The sequence below is a fragment of the Paramormyrops kingsleyae genome, chromosome 6 (genome assembly GCF_048594095.1).
Source record: "Paramormyrops kingsleyae isolate MSU_618 chromosome 6, PKINGS_0.4, whole genome shotgun sequence".
Lineage (NCBI taxonomy): Eukaryota > Metazoa > Chordata > Actinopteri > Osteoglossiformes > Mormyridae > Paramormyrops > Paramormyrops kingsleyae.
In genome coordinates, this window is record NC_132802.1 from 4,140,811 (window position 1) to 4,152,563 (window position 11,753).

An 11,753-nucleotide genomic window follows, 5' to 3' on the forward strand; every position below is an offset into this window, starting at 1 on the left:
TGACGCAAAGCAGACAGACTGGTTGAGAGTCAAAGCTGAAAGATACGTCCTGTCACCTATGAGGGCCCCGCGTTCACCAGATTTCACATTTCATTCCGAGGCACCGGAGCCTCGGAATGAAACTACTTTAAATGAGAATTCTGCTGAAGTCCCATCAATCTGCACAACACTGCTCAATTTTTTTACTCTGTAAGGGATGAAAGTATTTATATGATAAAAGAGGGTGAAATCTAAACGCTGGGCTCCGTCTCAGCTCACGGTTAGTGCGACATGGCTCGTTCTGGCCACGCAGGTGGTTGTACGGGTGCTGGCGAAGACAACCAGCTTTCGGGGAAAATAAAAAAGAGGTTGATGACTTTTCAAGATTTCTCGCCGCGTTTCTCCAACGGCAAACTTGGAGGAACAGTGACAGAACAGACGGGCTGATGGAATACGAGTGGATTACATGGCAATTCCTTCATATTCCGGAATGAAAAGTAAATATAAGAAAAACATTACATTAACTTCTTTAGCAGATACTTTCAGCCAGTGCAACATACAGTTGACATAGCAGGATCAGCCATTCACTGGAGCAATTGCAGTTTAGGGAATAGCTCAAGGGACCAACAGTGACATCACTATGCTGACCATGGAACTCGAACCAGCAACCTTCCATTGACAGGCACAGCATCCTAGTCCACTTTGTCACACAAGACCAACCAGCGGATAAATGCAATTACAAAAACAATGAACACCCACAAAGCACTTCTATCTTTGTGTTTGCCTTTAACTTGTAGCACAGTGACAATTATCTGTGTTTATTATTAATATGGTCACTAAGTTATTCCTTCTCAGCTTAAAGGATTCCTCCCTGTCTGCTGGTAGATCTGAAGGGTCTCTGTGCTCTGCTTCTCTCTCAAGACTCTCACTAGATGTTTCTCACATGTGGACATGGAGAAAATCGAGTGTATGGGTTACTTTCACATAGTGAAAAAAAAGATTCATGGTCAGAAAGGTTGGATTTACAATTTTTGCTGCCAAACTACAGATTGAAAAAAAAATCAGTTCTAACAACACATGTACAAAGTGGAAAAAAATCAGAGGACTTTTCCAGCAATGCATATTAGTAAATTAATAGACTGGAAAATCATGAATTCACCATGTTGTATATTCAGCAAGAGAAAATGCTAATTTATGCTTGAGAGCAGCTTGAAATGAACTGCTGAAGATATTTAGCTGTAACTTTGGATAAAGTGCCGCATCATGAGATTAGAAGGCACCATTTACAAGGCAATAAACATGGACAGACTGTCACTGTTCCCATGTTTTGTCCATACTGCAATAAATCTTGCAAGTTTATGCACAACTTCAATTAAAATAAAGTCACTTGGGCATTCTGGAAAATTAAAGGTTTCTCTAGCCAAGCACTTCTGCAAAAAGAAATAAAATGAAAAAATGAAATGATGCTTTATTTACTAACTGCACACGTACAGGCAGACTGTAAGGCTCCTTTTCACATATCCCATCTTGCACTTGAGCTTTCCTGTCATTGTGGGAACTCTCCACTGAATTCTGTGGGCAGGACCCTAATCCTAGCTATAATAACATAACCTAACCCTTACCTAGCCCTGACATTCACCATAAGTAACCAAACAAATACAAGATTCGGCCCAACTGTAGTTCCTTGGAGGCAGTTCCGCAACCTTTTCTTATTCTCCACAAAGGACCAGGTACTTTTCGTTCGAACACAAACTATCGGGGTGGGTCTTATACCAATGAACTTGCTGATTGGTTGACCACAAGCACCACTGCTAACTTGGAAGTTACGCAGAAACGCAGGGGAAAGAGACAGAAGTAGCGGAACAAAAATTGAGCAGATGGAATTATTTTTTATCTGTTACATTTAATGCATTAATGAACACCTTTTTCCTTGTACTTCCATACTTCTGCATCAGAAAATTTGATCGATAACCAATATACTTCTGTCTAATTTTGCTGGTGCAGCCAGTGACCCTTGTCAGAGCTTATTAGCAGGGTAACTTTACACCTTTTTTATTATGTGGAAAAATAAGGTGGTGTCCTGCTTTCATCACAAGTGACCCCCCCCCCCCCCCCCGGGGGTTAAGAGTCTTACTCAAGGGCCCAAAAGAAAGGTAACTTCTGCCAAGGCCCAGGCTTGAAGTTAGGACCTTCTGATCATAGCCACAGAGGTGCATCCCATTGAGCCACAGGCCGCCAATCTGCCCACGATTTTAACACTGACATAACCATTTATGCATGAACCAAAAAAAAAAACAAAAAAAAAAGCGTGTGCTTTAGAGTGAGTGTAAGTACTCACTGACCTTCTGTCGATGTCATCAGCTTCCCTCCCCCACCCCATGGTCTGCCACCCAACTACTGCAGAAGACTGTTTAACATTAAAAAGAAAGTCTGAAATGCTAAAATATGTCTTCACAGTAGTATCATCAACAGATCTAACAAGGCTTAAAAACCAAGCTATGTGACTTAACCTGTTGATATGGCTTGGATTTCAGCACCTCCTGATGTCTACGTTCCCTTCCGAATAATACCTGCCCCCTCTGTTATGCCAGCTATCCGAGTAGCCTGGCAGCAAGAAACCTCATCCCCGCCTGCAATGCAGAAGTCTTCCGCGATCTGATTACGAAATGCACGGAGGCAACAATCAATTCCATCTCGCTGCTACTCCTCTCATGAGTCTGTGTGTGAGATTCTTGGAGCCCATCGGGAAGATAAACAGAATGAGGGCGTCCTGTATACGGCAAAAACAGAGAGCCGGAGAAGAGCTGAATAATCACTAGAGTAAGAAATCCATCCATCTTTAACCGCTTATCCTGATCAAGGTTGTGGGGACAATAAGAAATCAAAATATTCCAAAACGGAATAAAGGAACGACTGTTTGCAAGGGCTGTTTGGAAATTCGGCTAAAAACAGAAGTAAAATCTAGTATACCTTTCGATTCACAAATCTATATATATATATATATATATATATATACACACAATCACCTAAAGGATTATTAGGAACACCATACTAATACGGTGTTTGACCCCCTTTCGCCTTCAGAACTGCTTTAATTCTACGTGGCATTGATTCAACAAGGTGCTGAAAGCATTCTTTAGAAATGTTGGCCCATATTGATAGGATAGCGTCTTGCAGTTGATGGAGATTTGGGGGATGCACATCCAGGGCACGAAGCTCCCGTTCCACCACATCCCAAAGATGCTCTATTGGGTTGAGATCTGGTGACTGTGGGGGCCATTGTAGTACAGTGAACTCATTGTCATGTTCAAGAAACCAATTTGAAATGATTCGAGCTTTGTGACATGGTGCATTATCCTGCTGGAAGTAGCCATCAGAGGATGGGTACATGGTGGTCATAAAGGGATGGGTACATGGTCAGAAACAATGCTCAGGTAGGCCGTGGCATTTAAACGATGCCCAATTGGCACTAAGGGGCCTAAAGTGTGCCAAGAAAACATCCCCCACACCATTACACCACCACCACCAGCCTGCACAGTGGTAACAAGGCATGATGGATCCATGTTCTCATTCTGTTTACGCCAAATTCTGACTCTACCATTTGAATGTCTCAACAGAAATCGAGACTCATCAGACCAGGCAACATTTTTCCAGTCTTCAACTGTCCAATTTTGGTGAGCTCGTGCAAATTGTAGCCTCTTTTTTTGAGTGGTACCCGGTGGGGTCTTCTGCTGTTGTAGCCCATCCGCAAGGTTGTGCGTGTTGTGGCTTCACAAATGCTTTGCTGCATACCTCGGTTGTAACAAGTGGTTATTTCAGTCAAAGTTGCTCTTCTATCAGCTTGAATCAGTCAGCCCATTCTCCTCTGACCTCTAGCATCAACAAGGCATTTTCGCCCACAGGACTGCCGCATACTGGATGTTTTTCCCTTTGCACACCATTCTTTGTAAACCCTAGAAATGGTTGTGCGTGAAAATCCCAGTAACTGAGCAGATTGTGAAATACTCAGACCGGCCCGTCTGGCACCAACAACCATGCCACGCTCAAAATTGCTTAAATCACCTTTCTTTCCCATTCTGACATTCAGTTTGGAGTTCAGGAGATTGTCTTGACCAGGCCACACCCCTAAATGCATTGAAGCAACTGCCATGTTATTGGTTGATTAGATAATTGCATTAATGAGAAATTGAACAGGTGTTCCTAATAATTTAGGTGAGTGTATATATATTATTAAATTAAAATTAGATCTATATATAATACATTGACAAAGTGCTAAATTCCCAGCTATTACAGGTTGTTTTAAGGGCCTGCAGAGTGAATAGCCTAAGGCAGTGTTTCCCAGTCCGGCCCTCAGGGACCCATGTTTTGCTCCCTCCCAGCTACCTACTGGGGAGCTGGAAGGGAGCAAAAATGTGGACTGTCTGGCAGAGAGCTGGGACAGAGCAAAAATGTGGGCTGTCTGGCAGGGAGCAAAAATGTGGGCTGTCTGGCAGGGAGCTGGGAGGGAGCAAAAATGTGGGCTGTCTGGCACTGTCCGACTTTGGGTCCCCGAGGACTAGATTGGGAGACACCGGTCTAAGGGTGGCGAAACTCTTCCTCAAGCTGATGAAGACAATGAAGAAGAACACAATGGAAAAGCCATACATCTGTCACACAGCATTTTTGTTTTATATTTTAAACAAAAGTATGTGTGCTGAATTTCTGTTTGGGATGTGACTGATTCAGGGTACAGGAACACCCAAGCGTGCATGTTTAACTAGGGTTGCGTGTGGATTTTCCCCAGGTGCGGCAAAACTCTCGTTTCCTTTGACTGACGCCGTCATAGGTGTCATGCAAATACTGGTGCAGCAAGAATCCACTTTAAAATCCTCTCATTATTAATGTGAAAATAACCTCTGCTGGCTTCAGTGGTAATCAAACGGATGATCGATGGCCACTTGGGCTATATTTAAGAGGCTCAACACGGAACAAAAACCAATAGATATTCATTATACCAACCTGAAATTAAACAGTAAAAAGTCTATGTCTTTATGTGGAGGCTGGCGCAACAGGAATTCATACTTCTTCCCCAGAATGTGAAATAACAGCTTAAAGAAGCAATAAACCTTCAGAGTTAGAAGAAAAATCAAGCAAAAAAAAAAAAGTAAAATGTAAAGTATTCTTTTCACGTTGTCCACAAGACATCCGGTAATTACAGTTATTGTTGGTTGCCATGACATGATGATCGAGTCTGTCGATATGATCTGCAGGAGGAACGCCACAGTGTTGAAAAGCCACTAAAACTTTCTGGTGAATTGAGCATGGCTTTTATTGGGCGTCTCCATAGAGCCCCTACGGCAACATGGCCTCCCGCTTGAGTACGTCCTTAGGCAGTGCAATTAGCAAGCGTCTCTGCTAAGTGCTGGTTTGTACCCAGCTATAGGACAGGGCGAGGAAACAGCCTCCCCTCCCAGCTGAACTGGGTGCACATATTAAAGGCAAGCTGAGACGGAGGGGTGGAGCCGAGACCTGTCACCTTCCACCTCTCCCATCACAGTGAAACACAAATGAAAAGCTGCGATTCCAGCCTTCTAACATCACACAGCTACTGCAGGGTTCAGCTGCACCAACAGCACTGCCATCATCTGTGTTTGCAAGGGATGTTTTTAATCTGAAGTCAGCTGAAAAGTATAAAACACACCTGTATCACACCTCAGTTTCCCCATTCCACGCCCTAAATTGGAGATCAGTAATCTCACCCTAACAGTCAGGTGAAAATCTCTTCAGGAGACCCCAAATGAAGGAATCCTACAGTTACATGTCAGACAAGCATGTCTGTACTGCAGCAAGCAAAATCTCTGAAAACTAGACACTGCCAAATTATTGTTCACACGTTAATTTCACTATTCTTTTATTGTATTTCACATTAAACTGTGTTCTGGCCAAAACTAGAGCTCACATTTTGTCCACCTTGGAATGGCCTATCAGTATTTCCCCCCAAAACTCCCACTAAACACCATACTATGGCGACATGCTAAATTATGTTAATTTTCGGGATGCCATCAGCTGTGTTTTGCTGTAGAAGGGGAAAAACAAACACTGTTGTTGCAAACATGTTTACATCGACTTTCAGTGGTTAAATTCAGTGCAAGATACAAGAGAGGCTGCAGCTTGTTTAATATTTTTCCATCCATCCATTTTCAGCAACTGGTTACCCAGTTATATAGTTCTGGTACTCTGGAGTCTATCTCAGGACGGGCACTGGGCAAGGTACATCCTGGGCACATCAGGCTGCAGGGCACCTTACAATTTTACACTAAATATTTAATTGAAGCAACTTTGGAAGGACCAACAACGTAACAGTTACAATTCCAAACACTTAACTATGTTGTGTTTTAGTACATGTCAACAGCCATCTTTAACCATTGTTGGGTTGATGCACCTGGCCACTTGGGAAATACCACTCAAATGACACTGGGGCGGCATGCAGGGCCTCATCCGCCAAATTTCCATCTGGGCCGTCAAAGTCACAACACAGCTTATGCAGGGAACGTTATAGGTTCTCGGAACAAATGGGCCCAGGCGAATTCTCAGCCTAGCTGCCCACAGCTGTGACACAAGTTATCCGGCTCCCAAAATTTCAGACACCCAGAAATGTCCCCTCATAAGGCCTAACTACCAGTTTACAGGTATTCCTTATGTTACATGCAGAGATGTGGTGGAAAACAATGTCATGCAAGTGAAAAATGCAGCAAAATCAAATGCCAAATGCACCAGTTTTCCCCTTTCTAACATGGAAAAACTCAAGCCAATAAATAAAAATAGATGTGGAAGCCTAGCCATGGTTGGCCGGGGGCTCCACCGTCCAGAGCTGTAGTCCCAGTTCAACATGGTGCTGCCAAAGATTCATGGACCCATTAAGTACAGTGGTTTGTGTCTTAACCTGCATGCTAACAGTGTAGATTCAGCCAGTGCAAAAAAATAAAACAATTCTTTGTATTTCAAAACACGTTTTGAGTCAGCTTTGACTTCCTCTGCTGCATATGGAGGTAAAGACCATATTTCTGTCTTTCTTGAGGAAATTTATGCTCCTTTAGTAACAGCGAAGAGACGATACATCTTCTTCTCCCACCTGCAGCCTTAAGCACTAAAAAGCCCCAGTCTGCAGCGGTAGAATATTTCTTATCACCATCATGCTCGTAAACAGCCTGTGAGGGTCACAGAGTCGAGCTGAAGCTTCTTTTGTGAGGGTGGAAGCAAGTCCCCTGGGAATCAGCCTGATCTTGGGGCAGCTGAAACAGCGGCACCTGACTCCCACCCCGCCGGTCTGAGTGCGGCGCGTCACGTGATCGCCCTGCCACAGACGGCTTTAAGCGGATCTCACGAGACCAGGCGATCAGAGTCACCTACACCGCGGCACAAACAGATTGGCCAATTATCACCCCCTAACCCTTTCAATCCGCAAGACTGGAAATGCAAATCAGGCTCCGAATGGCTCATTGCTTCAAGCCAGCTGGATTTGACTGCCGAAGGTGAAATGTGAAACGTCTTCATTGACCGCCAACGGTTCACACGTGTGCACAATACTGCTGAACCAAGGCCGAGCCGATACGAGCCAGAGGTGAACGACAAGACAGACATGCAGTTTGGGTCACTTCCAGTGAACAATAAATTAAGAGAGCTTTGCCGAATGCAGCCAGCCTCATAAACTCATGTAATAGGAAACCAGTTAGATAACCAGTCTGACCTCTAAACTCCAGTCAAAGCCAGCACCCCCTCACTGGAAGGCGAGAAAGAGGAAGTCGAACATTTTTACCTTCACAGCACAGGTGCCCAAAAGCCCCCATCTAAGGACAGTTCTCATAATTTGAAAAACAGAGACAAATTACATATTACATTTCTCTATGAATAACACTACTTTTACCACTGGTTATTTAACATTCCTAACCTTTTTTGTGGCTAAATTCATATTTCACAGTATAACCTCTCTCCATGTGCAACATGTCACCTTTGTCACCCCTTGGGTCACTCAAAGAGGGAATTAATTATATCATTCTTTGGGAGGATTCTGATGAGACTTATCAAAGTCTAAGAAAAAAAATAACTATTTGTTAAAGTCCACATGGCCAAACAAAGACACGATTAAATTACATTACTGAGTAATTTTCACGCCTATATATGCCTTCCTGTACCACTAGATTTGTGAGATGCCCAATACGGTTCTCGAACAAGTTCAACCATGTAACACTTTCCGACTATATCGATGACCATTATTAAAACTGGTCACGTCTAACATTTCACACTGACGCCTGCCGACAGATTATATAAAATATAAAAACTTTAGCACATCACAATTAAATATTATAAAATGAATCAGTAACCCACGAGACAGCGCGACCGAAGCACCTACTCTCGCTTACATCATATACATATATTTATACAATTAATAGTTTCCTTTATCTGTAAATCGCACCAGATTAACAAATAAATATATACAACTGAAATCATAGTAACATTGTTCATAATAAAACACAGAGCCATTTATTATTATAATTAACAAATTAAAAATAGCTCGCGTTCATGGAAATAAATCTCGGGATGCCGCCATTGGAAATAAGGTATAGATTAATGATGACAGGTGACTTAATGTTATTATTTTTTTCTCATTTTCGTTTATGGGCTACAGAGGTGCTCGGTGATCCGCACAGGCCCCGTCGCTCCTCAGCCCTGCGCTCCGGGGCAGCCATGTTTGCACTCCGGGCATTCCAGCAGTTCTGCGGCCTAGTCCGCGCCGACAGCAGCGCTCCGCTCCCGGGTGGGTGGATGAGGGATTAAGGCCCGGGGTGGAGGCGGGAGCGCGGCGTGCGACTCGCGATGTAGCGTAACGTTACGAGGGTGAAGGCGACACGGGCGGCGCGCGGTTCACGCGGGTGGGGAGCGCGCGGGGCGAAGCTGCACCCGCCGCCCGACGCCGCAACGCCGGGCTTTAAAATCAGAAAGGATTAGTCGCGTTCACCTAGTCACCACTCCCACAGCCGGGCAACAAGCGAACAAAACACGCGAACAAGACGAAAGATTTTGGCTAACAGGCGTGTAGTCAAAAATAAAGCCTCCACACACGCCTGCTCATCAACCACCATGCAAATAAAGCAGTGATACAGGCGCATATTTCTTAATGGGGCTATAAAATGCATTTCTGACATGGCATACATGTGTACCGACGTTTCCGGGGAAAGAGTGTTAGTATCCAAGCAATTGTGTCATTTGCAAAATGTTTTATTCGGCCGAGAATATGTATGCCTTTCCACTCGCCTTTTCACGTTAACTTTATTTACATTTGCAATTGCTTTAAAATACTTGGTTACAAATCACGGGTAATAACCCTGTATTCTAATAGCTATATGCTCTCTTCTGCAAGCCAGCATTTCCGCTGGCGTGTTAATTTGTCAATTTATCAGTCAAGGATTATAACGAAAATACTATTACATAAATATGTATTTGTCGTGATTCGCTTTTCAAACTTGAGTGCCCAAGCGAACAAGTGGCAAAGCTGCTACCAGGATACACAACATACACACATCAATACAAGAACATGGAAATACGTAAAAATCATTACGTATAGCTAAACAATTCGTATCATATTTTGCATTAATACTCAAAAACAGCAATCAGTTGCTTTTGTGCATACTGATTCGCCGAATCGCAACGACAATCATTTCATCTGTCACAGGCTTATAGTGAAATTGTGAATGCACAGACAGGTGCCAATCAGGCTTTTTACACAATTAGTTTCGGCTAATTAAAGCAGGACGATGTGACCTCAACGCAGTCCTTGTTTAAAATGCCACGGGGCTTATTTAGTAATCATCGTAAATGAAAGGAAAATATTGTTAGCGCAGACGATCGAGAGGCTGCCAGCAGTACAAGCGCTGAACAACAAAAAAACAGGAGAAAGAATCCAGTTCAGGGACTTACCCGAAATCCTGATCCATAGATTTAAAGAAAAATTTATAGCTGTTGACCGGGCGATTGTTGAGGACATTTTTGAAATCCGCTAAAGTCACTTTCTCCGGAGGAACTGTCAGTTTCACTAAATAAGGAGTCTCCTCCTCGTCGATATGATAAATTATTTTAGTCTCCGCCATGAGATTGTGGCTAGGACAATCATTGAAATAGGAAAAGGAAAAAGGGCTGTGGCGATTCAATACAAATTTAAGCTAGTTTACCAACTAGTCAAATATAAATTACAACGGCAGCGATATATAGCGTTAATAAATAAACATTACGATGTATTTCACGCCAAAAATGTCCTTGTCTTTGACGGCATAGGCAGAAAAGCAGACATAATCGAGACCTGGGTGTCTTATGCGGCTCCAATGTGTCTCAGTACGGTAGCACAGTGTAGTAAAACAGGAAGGGACGATTCACATCCTTACAAGACCGATCTTGGAATATTATTCGTTTTCCAGTTATTTTCCTACCCAACACTGCCATCTAGTGGTCAGAATAGACTTATGCCCGTTGCCTTACATTTCAACAATGTGATATTAGATATTTTTGCAGTCCCAATAACTAGAAAAAAACAGGTCGTTCATTTTTTTTCTAAACCTTTTAACATCTATAATCAGTTTGGATGCATTTTCGTATGTTTCTGTATAATTTAAAAAAATGTAAAATTCAATTGCGTCATCCCGACAGCAGAGGGCAGTCTGTTAATGCAAATAATTTTTTATTAAACTATTTTCTCAGAATGAAGCAGTATCATTGTCGACGGCATTTCACAGATTTTGCTGTTAATTTCTGGAAATGTTTGTAAAATTGAGTATATAAGCATCAAGTCCCTTATCCCTATATGTGTAAATACCAGTCATTAATTTTATTTGATTTATGTAGCCTGTTTTGTAATATATATATATATATATATATATATATATATATATATATATATATATAATTTATTTGTGTTGTTGTTCTTGAAAGGGGACAAAGTGATTTCTGCAACTTAGCCCTCTCCCTGGTGCCATTAAGTGGATGCTGGACCGTCTCGCCGGTGACGCACTCCTTCACTTCCTGTCAGCTCAGCTCTGGTTGCGACTGAAATATTTTTTCCTTTCTTTCGGCATATTATATTGGCACGGTCACATATTGGACGGTTCAGTTCAAACGATGCATTTTTAGCCTGTCTGTTTAAAACACAGCACACAGAACCGAAAATCCGTGTTCTTTGTTTTCTCTCTTCCTCTCCTCGTCCGCTTCCAGCCGACATTTCGCTCGCACATTCTGCCACCGCTCCGCCAGACTTGGCAGCTTTAGACGCTACTTATAACATTAAAGAAATATGCGTCTGGTATTGTGATTTGAAATACAACACCAAGACAGGCGCTCTGGAATCTCTAAGAAATGGGGTGTATTTATGTGAGATTACAAATGCTTTTATAGACCATTTTAGATGAACATGACATTTTCATTACTTTAAAAACATTACATCCCGCTTCAGGCTAATAACGTATGTTAAATTAATTCCAGGGTAAATAAGGCGCAGAGCTTAGATTTTTAAAAATAATTTTGCCAGTATTCGTCCAGTCTTCCAATTTCAGACTACATCTACTTTACATTATACAGCTCATATTCACATCCGAACCTACAAAAAACAGACAAACCCAGCGGACTAATCCTCAAGCCGTGCAGCTGTCTGTATTTTGCAGTTCGCACCCTGAAAAATGTCCACGCACAATAACATTCAGTGCTCTACAGTCACTGGTCTTATCGGTTGCGAAGTCGTTACTTTGTGTTAA

The 11,753-nt window shown here is 42.5% G+C and overlaps 1 protein-coding gene across 2 annotated transcripts in view; it reads right to left on the reverse strand.

Annotated features, from left to right (window-relative positions):
* Window positions 1–10,378, reverse strand: part of dvl1a (dishevelled segment polarity protein 1a) — a 38,048-nt gene extending 27,670 nt beyond the window's left edge. The window contains exon 1 of one of the 2 annotated variants that reach the window (XM_072713418.1): window positions 9,934–10,378. In XM_072713418.1, coding sequence (XP_072569519.1) covers window positions 9,934–10,103 — 170 coding nt within the window. In that variant the 5' untranslated portion in view covers window positions 10,104–10,378. The remainder of the gene's footprint in view (window positions 1–9,933) is intronic. The other variant, XM_023841487.2, reaches the window with a different exon arrangement.
* Between the last annotated feature and the right edge of the window lie 1,375 nt (window positions 10,379–11,753).